At 33.1% G+C, this 14,980-nt stretch overlaps 1 protein-coding gene across 1 annotated transcript in view; it reads left to right on the forward strand.

Moving 5' to 3' along the window:
• LOC143065256 (uncharacterized) overlaps nucleotides 1-14,980 on the forward strand; it is a 49,251-nt gene that overhangs the window by 4,910 nt on the left and 29,361 nt on the right. Inside the window, exons 4-8 of the mRNA XM_076238708.1 lie at nucleotides 584-676; nucleotides 3,025-3,351; nucleotides 4,351-4,602; nucleotides 5,253-5,477; nucleotides 5,991-6,215. Coding sequence (XP_076094823.1) covers nucleotides 584-676; nucleotides 3,025-3,351; nucleotides 4,351-4,602; nucleotides 5,253-5,477; nucleotides 5,991-6,215 — 1,122 coding nt within the window. The remainder of the gene's footprint in view (nucleotides 1-583; nucleotides 677-3,024; nucleotides 3,352-4,350; nucleotides 4,603-5,252; nucleotides 5,478-5,990; nucleotides 6,216-14,980) is intronic.

Consider the following 14,980-nt stretch of genomic DNA (forward strand, 5'->3'; position numbering starts at 1 on the left):
GTTAAAAATAAATTCTCCTCTTGTGTATAAATTCTAAATGATTATTATTTATTGTTGAAAGTCATATGATGATCTTTTAGATTCCTAAATGTTTTTGTATGGTTGTCACTGTTTCTGTAATCTCATTCTATTGATTATCTTAATACTCCTCTACCTCCACTCTTTTTTTTTTAACTTAATCAGTGGAATAACAAAATAGAAATAGAAAAACAAACAATACTTAGCAGTCATCATGTACATTTATACATATTTGGCTATACCTACCTTAATTGTGAAAAATAAGAAAATGTGGTAGGATTGCCAATGAAACATCTCTCCACCATCATACCATAGACCAAATGACATAGAAGTAGCCCTATATGGATTTATCACTTCTTCAACATTTGCATTAGTTTTTTGGATTTTAAAATATATTAACCTCTAGCCTCAATATGAATAGACATTGATTGTTGAAATGGCCACCTCTTGCAGTAAAATTTGTACTGTTCATGTTAATGATATTATACAATTATTGTATGCTTATTGTCTTTTTATATAATCATAATGTACATGTCTATAGCTTTATACTCCCTATTCTTTGCAGGTCATTACTAAATTGGCATCAGCAAACACACCTAGTATTATTGTAAATGAGATCAGCGCAAAGGCTGATGCTACCAGAGTTTTGTCTCAAACGGTATGTTTTATAAAAGGACCAATAAGTTTGAGGTATGGCAGTAATATACATCGGACAAAATAGTAAATAATTAAGTTTCTTCATTGTTTATTAAACACTGTTGTTATTGCGAAAAACAGTATACTTTTTTTTTATCAGGCATTACTCTGGGATAATTTTATATGCATGACATCATAGTTGACTAAACCACCAGAATATTATCTTAAGTATTTTTCTAGATTGCAAATAGGATGAATCATCAAAACAATATAATCAAATTAAAGTAAACATAAACAAATGATATTTCCATTTTGTGAATAATGATTTTAGTAAGCAATTCTGATTGTTGAATGAAAAAAACATACTGAAACTTTTTTTAAAACCTACATTATAAAGATAGAAAACCTTTACCCTGTATTCAGCAATGACTATAAATGTTTGCCTACGCCTGCAAGGGGTCTCTGCCCTTTTATGTTTCGAAATACTAATAAAAATAAGTATAAAAACAGATGATACCATATGCATGATCAAAGAAAAAAATGGGGTTTAACTTGGGTGTCTCTGCAGGTTAGGCAGTTTCTGCTCCACTAGCATGACTAGTGAGTGGAGCATGACTAGTGGCACATTTTACTAGCATGACTAGTGGCACATTTTGTGTTCATCAATTCAAAAGGCTGAAAGGGTAGTATTTTTGCTACAAAGATCACAATGAATAAAAATTTCTCTGTGAAGGTAAATATTTCAGTTTGAGTCCAATATTTTTATTTCAGTTTGAGAACAATAAGTTGACAGCTAATTGTAGTGGTGGTGATTGTCCTGGTGGTCAGACTTGTTGTGATGGTTTGTCTGGTCACTTCTGTTGTGAGCTCCCTGATGCTATCTGTTGTCCAGATAAAATAACATGTTGTCCTTATGGTTACACTTGTAATTCCTCGGCAACACCAGAATGTCAGAATGGTACACAAACAAAAATACCAACAAAATCAACTTCAGTTTCAACTTCTGTTATGAAGGTTGGCAGGTTCTCCATTTTATGTTGCATAGCACTGTTCCTCATAAAACAAATTGTCTATATTGTGTCAGTGATATGCATGCATTAGACATTTTATTACCAGTTACACAATAAACCTTATCCTGTGCACTTTGTAGTGTTATAGTTTAGTTTAATATCTGTTATCATTCTATATGGTTTGATACAGGTTCTAGGCTAGTTGGTAAATCCCCAAAACCTTTTGCAATTGATATAAGTATGTAATAAAGTAACTTTTTATGAAAATCCATCATTTTTGCATTACATCCTCACAGGATATACTTGGATGGTATCTGGGATCAGTCAGACTTTCCTATTTACAGTTATTAATTTTCCAGTTTAAATAAACTAAATGATTGATTGTTCATTTTTTTCAGTTGGTTAGTGAATGATACCACATGATATTCGTTAAATTATGCCTGTTCGAAATGTAAAGTTTTAAGTGTCTAGGCAAGCTCCAATTACTTTTATCGCAACTGATTTTCAATTATTTTCTACTAGCTGAAGCCATGGCCAAATGACTTTTATATAAATTTTTCTGCTGTTTCAAGTAAATTTTATTTAGTCTCCACTACAAGGATAACATAATAATATATATATGTGATTTAAATAATTTTATTTTTTGCTTAGTACTGTATCAAAGTACTCAACAGTAGTCTCTGTATTTTACCATGTGTGACCTAATAAATTCCACACAAGGAAGATTGATGGATAGAAACTTTGTTATGCAGTTCAGTTCTACCCTACTTTTCCACTGGTTTTGTATCACACTTAATCATGTTTTTCAGTCTTTCTCTGACTTATCATGATGATGGGTTGAATCTTATACCATTGGCTCTTCGAAACCCATTCCATGTTTGGTTCCTTCAAATTTTAAACTTACCTGTTCGAAGAACACAATGACAATGGGCTTTCCTAGATGAACACAATGACAATGGGCTTTCCTAGATGTAAACCTGGATATTTGTTATTTGTTATTATTGTAGTCTCATTCTTTTTTCTCCAACATTGGATTTTAGCATGTAAGGCCTGGAGTCAAACTTGTTAAACACTCTTGTAGAAGATGCCATGGTGTGCAGTTTCTGGTCATCATGTGCCTTCTAATTTACAGAATAAAAGATATTTCTGTTGCACCCACAGTGTGATGAAATAATAAAAATATCAAAACTGTGAAAAGAAATAAAATTGTCTTTAATAAATGAGATATGTAGTCAATATTTTGTCAATGAGGCTTGTAAATAAAGGATGGCAAATAGATTTACTTTGTTCTTATATGAGCAGCACAAATCATTTCTAAAGATGAAATAGTATTGTAAACCATATCTACTTCTGCTATTAGATTGGTATTGTTATGTGTCCTGATGGAAAATCAGCATGCCAGACTGGTCAATCTTGCTGTAACAAGACAAATGGAGAATATGCTTGCTGTCCATTGCCAAATGCTGTTTGCTGCTCTGACAAAATACATTGCTGTCCAGAAGGAGACACATGTGACTTGTCCATTGGGAAATGTAAGAGTGGAAACTTGGTGATGGATTTGTTTAAAAAAGTTGAAGCACTGAAAATGAAGTCTGTGATGTGTCCAGATGGTAGATCTGAATGCTCTGATGGTCAGACCTGTTGCCCACTAGATGGTGGAAAATATGGCTGCTGCCCAATACCAGATGTAAGTGTTAATAGTTATCAAAGGCACTGAGGCTTATAATTTGATAAGCCAGACCACATTTCATCTACATAAGACTCACCAGTGACGCTCAAATCAAAATCTTTAGAAAGCCAAACAAGTATAAAGTTAAAGAGCATTGAGGACTCAAAATTCCAAAAAGTTGTGCTATGTACACCAAATTTATAAATGAATTATCAGTAATTAAAACAATATATATTACTGGGCACAGGTATGGTTATTTGTCAAGTGTTTGTTCAACTTAGTATAACTTCACTCACTATTTCTTCTGTTTGTTAGAATACATTTGAAATTTAAATTATATTAACCCATTTTTATCTTGTGCTAAGATCTTCCTGCCTTTACTGTTATATGCATGAATTAAATGAAGCAGTGCATGTCAAGGAGACAGCAATCTAATTTAAAAAAGCAAAAATATGACACAAAGATATGCTTGGTAAAAGTATGAAAATGGAAAATTATTTCTTGGGTCTAATAAGACCTTAGATGTGTCATGACAAAGATATGCTTGAATGGGAAAGAAGCAATAGGAAAATTCCAAATGAAGTTAAGAAAATCTTTTTTGGCCAAGGTGATGAAATATACTTGGAAGTTCATAGGCCCTATAAGTGTTTTTTGCAGCATGTATGAAATTGCAATCTAATTCAAAAACCAATCCAGTGTCAACTTTTCCCTTATAAGAATCTGTAAGCACTAGGTTATAATTTCTATTTTAAAGACTTTAAGTGATTCTCAGGATTTATCATATTGATAGACGGCTTCCGAAATTTGGAGACTGACATCTCATTGGCAGAAAAAAAGAAAATAGGGTGTTTTCAAATCCTTGTAAGCATACATGCATACATGATGAGTATTTTCCTGAGCTTGATGTGAATACAGCCTGCTGTAACAGTTGATTTGTGTTTATATTAGGCTAAGTGCTGTAGTGACCATGTCCTTTGCTGCCCACAAGGTTATATTTGTGATGTCTGTTTATATTAGGCTAAGTGCTGTAGTGACCATGTCCATTGCTGCCCACAAGGTTATATTTGTGATGTCATACAGCAACAATGTGTTGGTAAAAGAGGGCAAAGAATAAATTGGTTTAAAACCCGTCCTCCACATCCGTTAGTCAAGAAAGACATGACTACAGATGGTAATGTTATATGTCCTGATGGTCAGTCAGAATGTAAAACAGGTCAGACATGTTGTAAACAAGCATCTGGTCAGTATGGCTGCTGTCCTCTACCTAAGGTAGGATTACATGTTATAATGTTAAGTCCAAAAGATGCAGAGGTCTAAATAAAACTTGTATGTGGTTCTTTGATAAAGCATCAAGTATACATAATCAGTTTTCCCTTTTTACAAAATTGAAATGAATAAACGAGGGGTCAAACAATTTACTTCATTGGTGGAAGACAAGACCTACGTGCAATGTTTAAAAACTGCTGCAATCCAATGGATATTTCTGTTGAAGACAAGACAGACCTGTTCTTTTGACTTGTCTTCAAGGACAAGTGTGTCTATGACCATTCCCCAGTTAAATCTGCATTGGCAGTATTGTTTCCCCTAATTTTAATCTGAATGATTACTGATTGACTGAAATAATGGTGGGCTTAAATTTTGACCAGACATGATCTGTGTGACTGGGCGTTTTGTTTGAATCTTTTCATACTATACATGACTGTTTTGGAGTTGACATAAAGATAGTTTCATTTCTTTAAATATGCCTCCAATGCAAGAAGCTGTATATGAAAAAATACACTGAATATACACATGGATTTGAATAAACATCATAACAAAATCAAATGTTTCACAAAGAGTTATTGAAACAATTCCAATGTATTTAATAAGAAAAACAATCTGCAAATTTTAAGGTTTGCTAATATGCTTGCATTTAACAGGCTGTCTGTTGTACTGATGGTAAACATTGTTGTCCTGAGGGAACTACCTGTGAAGTTTCATCTGGAAAATGTAATCGTGGAAAAATTGCTGTATTAGACTGGATTGAAAAAGTTCCTGCCAATTTAAGAAGTGTGAAATGTCCTGATGGTCAGTCAGAATGTAAAACAGGACAGACCTGTTGTAAACTAGCATCTGGTCAATATGGTTGTTGTCCAATTCCAAAGGTATTGTTACATATTATATAACTTTAGTTTTACAAATTGATTTGGTTGATCTGATGAGTCACTGAAATCTGTCTTAATGACAAAAAGTCTCCCCTCAATATTTTAAAAGCCAAAGAAAACAGGGGCAAATGAATCAGAGGGGCATTCAAACTTATAAATAGAAACTTCATGTCTAAAAAAGAAAATAAAAGACAAACAGACAAACATTAGTACACAAAACACAACATAGAAAACTTAAGAAAAAGCAACATGAACCCCACAAAAAAACTGAGGGTGATCGCAGAGCTAAATGATGATAAATAGTTCAACTGTTTATTTGGCACCTGTTAAAATCTCTAACACTATTATAAATGAGATTAATTTAAACGATTGCTTTAAATTTTTAGTTTTATAAATCTTTATAGTGTAAATAAAATGGATTTTTTTACAAGAAAAATGACTTCTTCTAGAACCTCTATGCTTAACAGTTGTTTGCATATGTAAAGGTTTTCTTATTTCTTTTGCATTCAACAGGCTGTTTGTTGTACTGATGGTAAACATTGTTGCCCTGAGGGAACTACCTGTGATGTGTCATCTGGAAAATGTAATCGTGGAGAAATTGCTGTAATGGACTGGTTTGAAAAAATTCCTGCAAATGTTGGAAGTGTGAAATGTCCTGATGGTCAGTCAGAATGTAAAACAGGTCAGACCTGTTGTAAACTAGCATCTGGTCAATATGGTTGTTGTCCAATTCCAAAGGTATGGTTACAGAAGAGGACAGTCAAACTCATAAATCTAAAACAAACTGACAACGCCATGGCTAAAAATGAAAAAGACAAACAGAAAAACAATAGTACACATGACACAACATAGAAAACTAAAAAATAAACAACACGAACCCCACCAAAAACTAGGGGTGATCTCAGGTGCTCCGGAAGGGTAAGCAGATCCTGCTCCACAAGTGGCACCCGTCGTGTTGCTTATGTGATTACAAATCCGGTAAATAGTCTAATTTAGTAGGTCACATTCATGAAAGGGAAGGGGATTGTAGTTACGACGTAAGGAACATATCTGATATCATTTGTGAAACGGTTATTCCATAACGGTCAACCAACTTGTGATGGCGTTCGTAAAATTTACGAAGGGATGATTTCAACTTCACCATTTGGAACTCTTGGTTTAATAGCTTCCTTGTGAGCAGTAACCCTCTATAGATGTTGTATAACTTTATGGTAACAAATTAATTCACTTGATCTGATGATTTACTAAAATCTGTCTTAATGGCATTTAGTCTCCCCTCAACATAAATTCTTTAGTGCTAAGTGATGACATATAGTGCAAATGTTTATTAGGCCAATTAAAATTAATTGATAGATTTTCATCCCCGCCCACCCCTCTGAAATCTTCCCGCCCCGATTTTTTTTATTTTTGAAAAAATTACGATTTCCGGATTTTGTTCATTTCCGTTACCGGTAACCGTCAATATTTCGTTTCGTGTAAAACTTCCTGTTTTAAATTTCGGTTTTCGTATTACTTAGAGTATTCTAACTGGATGATTTAAGTCGATATATTCTGCTGATCTATGATCACAACATCATTTACCGAGAATAAATTAAAAGATTGATTATGAGAAGGGCGTGAAATATTCGCTGTGTCCAAGAACGCAAATCGCCGTACACTATGTCACAAATGACAAATGTTTGCGAGTAAAACACCTTGGATTTATTTTATTTATACAATGACTTTCAAGAAATTTGGACTGTGAAGGAAACCCAAAAGCGTCAGAATCGTGGAACACATTTGACTGGAATAAAGAAATTGACACAAGCATGAACTTTTTAGATTAATGATCGTATATTGAGTTCAGAAAATCGACAAACATACACATTTTTAATTTATTAATGTACAGCAAGCTCTTAGAAATAAATTTATCCATGCCTTTGGTTTTTTTAAAGCAATTGCTTTTATGCCGTCGCGTATGGCCATCTTTGTGACCCAGATCAGAGACTCCGCCCAGATCAAGCCATAGTATTTTGTTAAACAGGCTCCTGGTCAGTCATTCTTTAACACCTATGTATGTTTTCTTATGCAATACATAGCTTGAAACTTTAAAAAAAAGTTAGTGGATTTAAGAAGTTTCAGAATATGTTCTTGTAGATGTATTTTTGTATTTAAAGGGTCAACCGTTTGACTATCAAATAACATAGAAGTCCGAGTGAAAAAAAGTACATTTTTATAAATGCGATTCCGTTTTCCGCCGTTCGTACGATGTTTCAACAAAATATGGATTCATTTCAGTTGTTGATTTAGTATTGAAAATTTAACTGAATTATCTCCTAATAAATACGATATTTTATGTTTAATTTGTGTTTCTTTAAGAGGTCAGGTGCTCTTGTTCATTCATAAAATTATCGTTCATTCATACATTTATCGTAAAATCAAAATCACTACACAGGTTAATTATTACCTGTAATCTTAAAATAGACAAACTTTATTTGCGCAAATAATTTAGCGGAACGAAACCTTTGTTGAAAACACATAACAATAAGTTCGTTTTCCTTTTCTGTCAAAACTCCGTAATATTTATCGATCACCTTACTAATGAAATGGACCCGTCCAAACGTAGTAGATGCCAAGTCGGTCCAGATGAAGAGATATTTACAATTTGGAATTTTCTAGTTTATTAATACATAAATTGAAAAAAAGTACGTCTTTTTAAATATCATGATCAAAACTGGGTTTGCATAACAAATGTCAGATGAAACCATTATCCTCGTCTTTTCAGTGAACAAGTCTACTACGTTTGTTGACACTCGACGGTCCACCGTGTTAGCAATTTTATTTCACATGTTTTCGAAATATTGAAGATCATGTTTCGCAATGTTTCCTGAAAATTGATAAATATCAAAGCAACGTAGAGCTGTTTGTTCTTGTTCGTATAATAAAATTGAGAATGGAAATGGGGAATTTGTCAAAGAGACAACAACCCGACCATAGAAAAACATACAACAGCAGAATTAAGGTCACCAACAGGTCTTCAATGCAGCGAAAAATTCCCGCACCCGGAGTCGTCCTTCAGCTGGCCCCTATACAATATATATACTAGTTCAGTGATAACGATTTAATGGGGGGGGGGGGCAAGGGGGGTCCCAATAACAGCAAAACAGCAAATTGATTTGGCTCATAACAGATAACAAGGAATTAAAATGGGCAAAAACAGATAACAGTAAATGAAATATTAAAATAATTCGGTCTTTGACAAATCAGTATTTCTTATTACGGATCTAATCCTTTGTAATGCATTCCATTTTCTATGACTTTTCTAGAATACGTTTAAATTACTACTCTGTATATTATAATATTTTTTATACGCTCGTTTACGGAACGTATTATGGTATACTGTTGTCCGTCTGTTGTCAACATGTCGGACATTAACTCAAAAACTCTTTGACCAAATTTGCATTAAACTTTGGGAAATTGTTTATATCTATTGACGTGAGCTCCTTTTTTGGTTTTTTTTTTTATAAATTTTAGATTTTAAGTTTCTGGGTAATGGGGTTTTTATTCAATAAAATTTGTGCTTTTTTCAGTTTTCTGATAATATCTCAAAAATGCTTTCACAAAGCAAGGAATTTTGGTGAATTGTTTATATCTATTAACATGAGGTCACTTTCAATTCTTATAAATTTTTCAGACATTAACGCAAAGAATTTTTTCAGCAGTTCTCATGAAACTTTGCTGAAATGTTTATATCTATTGTTGTAAACTCCCTTTCGATTTTTATTAATTTTAGATTTTATGTTATTGAGTTAAAAGATTTTATTCATTAGAAAAAGTTGGTATTTCTAGTTTTCAAAAATAACTAAAAAATGCTTTCAGCAGTTCTCATGAAACGTTGGTGTATTGTTTATATGTATTGATTGAAGCTCCCTTTGTTGCTAATAAAAAAAAATGACCTAAAAGAGTTTTAATATTCTGACTTTTTCTAAATGACCATTTAATGAGGTGTGTGAATTTTTCTTAATAAGACTATGAGGCAAAGTGGTATATAGGGTAGAAAAATCAAAAGCACAGGGGCGGATGCAGGAATTTTCGAAAGGGGGGGTGCTAACCCAGGGCACCCAGGGCAAAGGGGGGTGTGCAAAACATATGTCCCGATACAAATGCATTGATCGGCAAAAATAAAGGGGGGGGGTGCGCACCCCCGGAACCCCCCCCCCCTGGATCCGCCACTGAAAGCACCAATTAAAAGCATGCAATTTATCAAGTACTTCGAACGAATTTGGCACTCCAAAAGCAATTTATTCCACTATTTTCATAGGCCTTATTTGAACAATTTTTTATCAGCTGAGGTTTTTGATTGTACCAAGTGTACTTGTAAGTAGAATAATAGTTTAGTAGGGAAACAATGGCTTGAATCGAAATAAATCTTTGTTTGTAATGAGTTATGTGCAGCTTCGGACCCAAGTACATGGTTGGAACTTTCATTGTACAATGCATTTGGTTCTGCTTTGAAAAGAATCACAGAGCTAAGTCTAAGTACCATGTTATATAAAAGGTTAAGTGGTTGTTAGGACCTAGTCCTTAATTGAGATCCTTGTCAGATATTCGTGGCCATATGTTTTCCTATTTGTCATATTAAGAATTGTTTTAATTTCATATATGTTCGTACGGGAAACAAGGAACATTAGTCTCATACAAAAAATTAAGATAATTCTAAATAAAATTGAGAATGGAAATGGGGAATGTGTCAAAGAGACAATAACCCGACCAAATAAAAAACAACAGCAGAGGGTCACCAACAGGTCTTCAATGTAGCGAGAAATTCCCGCACCCGGAGGCGTCCTTCAGCTGGCCCCTAAACAAATATATACTAGTCCAGTGATAATGAACGCCATACTAATTTCCAAATTGTACACAAGAAACTAAATACACACTCATAAAAAAAATGGAATTTATTACAAAGGATAATCATAAGATATACTTGAATTGTCCTGGACCTGACACTTCTGAGATGGGTATATGGTAATGGAATCCTTCTCTGAATACGGGACAAACATATAAGTAGTGGTAGACCCCAATGTCCAATGATCTTCAATTTATACCGAATATTGACTGTTAAAAAAAAATGTTTACATTCCAATTTTCAATAACAGTTAACAGCAAATACATTATCACAATAACAGATAACAAAAAAACTAAAAGCCCAATAACAGCTAACAAAGAATAAGACAATAACAGCTAACAGCAAATATATTTTCAAAATAACAGATAACAAAGAATTAAATTGCCCCATAACAGCATAACAGTTAAACCCCTTGCCCCCCCTCTTTAATGTCATGTTTGTCTTTTCGGAATTGCATGAGAATTGTAGTTATCTCGTACCCACATGCACTTGTTTCTATGCCTGTGCTCGTACCGCATCAGAAGGACACATATCAACTGAGCAATAATGTTTGGAACTTAGTTTTAAAAATGATGAGAAAGTAACATTATGAAAATATTTTTATTAAAGACCGGGGATGACCTAGAAAATTTTACACCCCTACAGCAATTAAGCCTATTTGGATATGGGCAGTGCTAAGATAAGAAACAGATTATTTTTAGTTAATTTGCTTGTTGTGTAAATAGAAGCACATGTTACTGACTGCATGCTGTGATAAGAGAAAATATGAAAAAACTATAAAACTTACACACAGATTTTATCTCATGAAAATCCAATTAATGTATATATACAAGATAGAAACACAATGTCACTGTATCCAATAAGAAATATTAAATGTTTTATAAATGAGACAAAAATATAAAGTTGCATCCCATGAATTGATATTTAGATAAAAATATTTACTTCATAATAAAGATGATGAATGAATATTAATTTCTCTCTATTTTTTCTCTAATAAAATGAATTTATTTGCCTAGCCCAAATACTTTGTCTGTAATTATAAGTTGGAGGCTTATAGTTCTTTTTGCCAATGTTACTTCTTGGGGCATTTCTACGGTTTGGGTTCCAGATCGATGTGAAATCGCGATCAACATTTTCATTCCAATGACAAACTGCCAATTGACTTCTAGCTTGTTAATTGTCATTACTAAAAGCAATTCTTTTATCTTGGAACATGTTCATAGTATTGTTAAAGCTCTCAACATAACATGTATCTTTGGCTAACACATAATCCTCAGGGTGGGTGTAAATTGTAGATTTCCGAATAACACCGAGGAGAAGTTTTTCAGCAATTGGTATTGAAATAATTACCCGCTTAGGTTCGTAATTTGTATCACGCTTACATCGTGAATCAGGATGACACTTCTGGTGGTTGTTCTTATAATGTTCCACAATATTTAGTAATACATCCTTTAATTCCTTTGGATTTTCTTCACAGTTTCTAACAGCCCAATGAAAATGTGTGGCAACTGATTCCACCTTGTCCTCTAGTTGAGCAGACCAGGACTTTTCTTTTAAATATTTTGGTCCCGCAGATACTCTTTTCATTGCAACTTTAACCTTTTTGATGGCATGCCAAGGATCGTTCTGATTTGTAATAATTCCTGTGTCTTTTACCAGCTTGTTAATACTCAAATTTCGGTCATGAGAATGTACATTAACTTGAACGTCTTGCTCTTCCAAGTAATGGTAGATTCGTTGTGTTCCCAATTTTTCATGGCGCTGTGATACAGAATCATCAGATTTTGTAACATGTTCACATTTAAGAACTTTGTGGATTTTTTCTCCTATGGCAACAACACTGCTGTCTTTTGCATTTTTACGCCAGCCATGTCGAGCATCTGTTATTATGTTAATTCCTGTCAATTCATCGTACATTCCAATTTCTTCTAGTACTGCTAACTCAATACTTTCATTGTATTGCTGTTCAATATGATTTTTGTATCTTTGAAACATGTATTGCTGTTTTTGTTTGTTGATATGTCCTATTTTAGCAGCATTAGCAAATCTGTTGTAGTGCACTGGTAACATTCCGCTACAAATATATCCGTGAAATGTCCTCAAGTTTGCAAGGTATTCACCGTTAGGTAAATAAGGAGACGATGACCATAACATGGAATGGTGTTTATCAGTGTCACAATTAAAACGCACTGCAGCTACATGTCCTTTTGGTGTCAACTTCTTTATACTGAAATGTCCATTGCAAATGGAAGAGTGGTTTTCTACAACTTTGATGATTTTCTGTAGTGATGTTTCTGCCGTTAGGAATAATTTTTGATCGACATCTTTTTTCTGCACCTGGATGTAGGTATTGAAATCTAATGTTGTCATATCAGACTTTGAGGACTGTCCATTATGGTAAAGAAGAAAATAGTCTAAGACCTTCTCTAAGATGTCAGCATTATTTACAGGGTGATTCAGTTGCTGTACAAGTATAGTCCGAACTTTTTGTAACTTTGAAAGTACTAATTGCTTTTTACTGTCATCTCCAGGAACAGAAATTTTGAAGCAAGGTGGTCGTTTTGTTTCTTTTTCCATTTTCAATAGCAAGTGAATAATACCAGAATACTAAAAGTAACTGATGCAAAATAATATTATACATCTAGAAGATTATCTACATGATCTATATGTAAACAGTCGTAAAATTTGACCCAGTCTAGGACATTTTGGACCATGGCAGGGGTTAGTTTTATTTATATTTTTATCTACAAATCCTAAGTAATAATATTATGGATATAACAATTTAACAATAACATTATAGCAATTGACATTTTTAAATATGGAATTATAGGGAGTGGGGACAGTAAGAATTAAACAAATTATGAAACATGCACTGTCCTTATTGATAGCCTCCCTCAATTTGAAAGGGGACTCTAAAGGAGTACTGGACTTAATTTTCAAAGCATTACAGACACAATGTTGTATAAAAGCATGTTTGATATGTTTTAAAAATAATCATTATGTCAGTTTTTATCCCATATGTAAAATCTTCTCGTGTAAAACATAAAATATGAATGCAATCTCTCCTGTAGGTACCTTATTATAATATGAGGTGTGTAAAACACTGGGAATATGATATCCAAGGTATTTGATGCTAAGATTTGGAGGGAAAAATATTGTTGTTTTATTGCTACAGTTTGATAAAAGAAAGTCGTGTAAATTAGATATAAAATATAGACTTGAAAAAATGGAGAAAATAGCACTTCTTGTCACTGAAGAACAAAAGGAAACTATTTACAGTTTATTTGGATATTACAATTGGGATGTAAAGTTAGTAGATAGTAATAATGAGATTGCACAAGTTGCAACTATGTCCACACAAACTAGTGACAATGAACAGGAGGAGATAGAAGCTGGAATTGAGGAAAACCAATTCCGCATAGAACAAGACCAAGAATGTGAGGAATGCCCCTTTTGTTTTTGCAAACCTTGTATTACTAGTGAAAACAACAGACAAATGTGGTGGGAAAATGAACCTCAAGGGAGACATCAAAGAAATCATAGTTTGCGAAAAGAAAACTACAAATATTTCTGGACAATGATGTTTCACCGTGAAGCTTGGAAGGATGACAGATATTTATTACGAAAACAAGCTGCTCTTGAAAGAGACCCTAAATTTAAAAATTACACATGGCATAAAAGAGATATTATGCCTAATTGTGTCCTAAAATTAGTAAGAGGGTGGCATCCAAATCCTGAAAATATTTCTTATATGGGCCACCTCTGGGAATAGTTACATTAATTTATAAAAGTGACATTTGTTTGGGATATACCATTTTTTTTAAACATTAGTTGGCACAACAGATTAAAAGACTATCTATATTCTGAAGCTTTGAAAGGATTTTATAATTGAATGATTCCCTGCAATTAGTAAGTAGATTTTCATTTCACAAATGCATGCATTAGATTATAGATAATAAAGCCACATGTAGCATGCTACTTCCGTTGTAAACATAAACAGAAATTTGTTGTCATGGATATCTCCTCCTACTTGTCAATCACAGGAATTTGAATTTGAAAAATAGCTGTGCTTCAGGATTTTTATTTAAAATATCTTTATTGTGAGTTATTTTATTTTCTCACTTTTTGGTCTTAACTGACCATTATTTATGTTCTGACAACTGTACAAGTTTAAAAGTAAAGAAGATAGCAATTTTTGAATTAATTTTGAAAATAGCTTCTCAATTCTTAACCATGCCCAATATTTGAATAAAATCATATTTTCATGAATTGTCTCCCTTTTATACCCTAACCCCGGTCTTTAAGCTGAAATATACATTTATTCTTTACATGTTTATGTCTTGTAAGATATTTTATTTCTTTCCCGTTTTTTAACATTTGCGTCTGGAAAGTTGAAATGTTTTAACTTAATCATTTGTGTTAATGGTTAAATATAAATTAATAATGAAAATTGTTAAAATTAAATCAATAAAGGAAATTATTGCCAAGGAAGTTACAAACACTACCAGGGGATAATCCATGATGATTTCATTTTGAGTTATATGTTTCAGCACATGTATATTTGACCCCAACTTTAGCCTGGTAAACGTGTTGTCTCCTTGTGAAATATAAAACATAT

Source organism: Mytilus galloprovincialis, chromosome 2 (assembly GCF_965363235.1).
Source record: "Mytilus galloprovincialis chromosome 2, xbMytGall1.hap1.1, whole genome shotgun sequence".
Classification (NCBI taxonomy): Eukaryota; Metazoa; Mollusca; class Bivalvia; order Mytilida; family Mytilidae; genus Mytilus; species Mytilus galloprovincialis.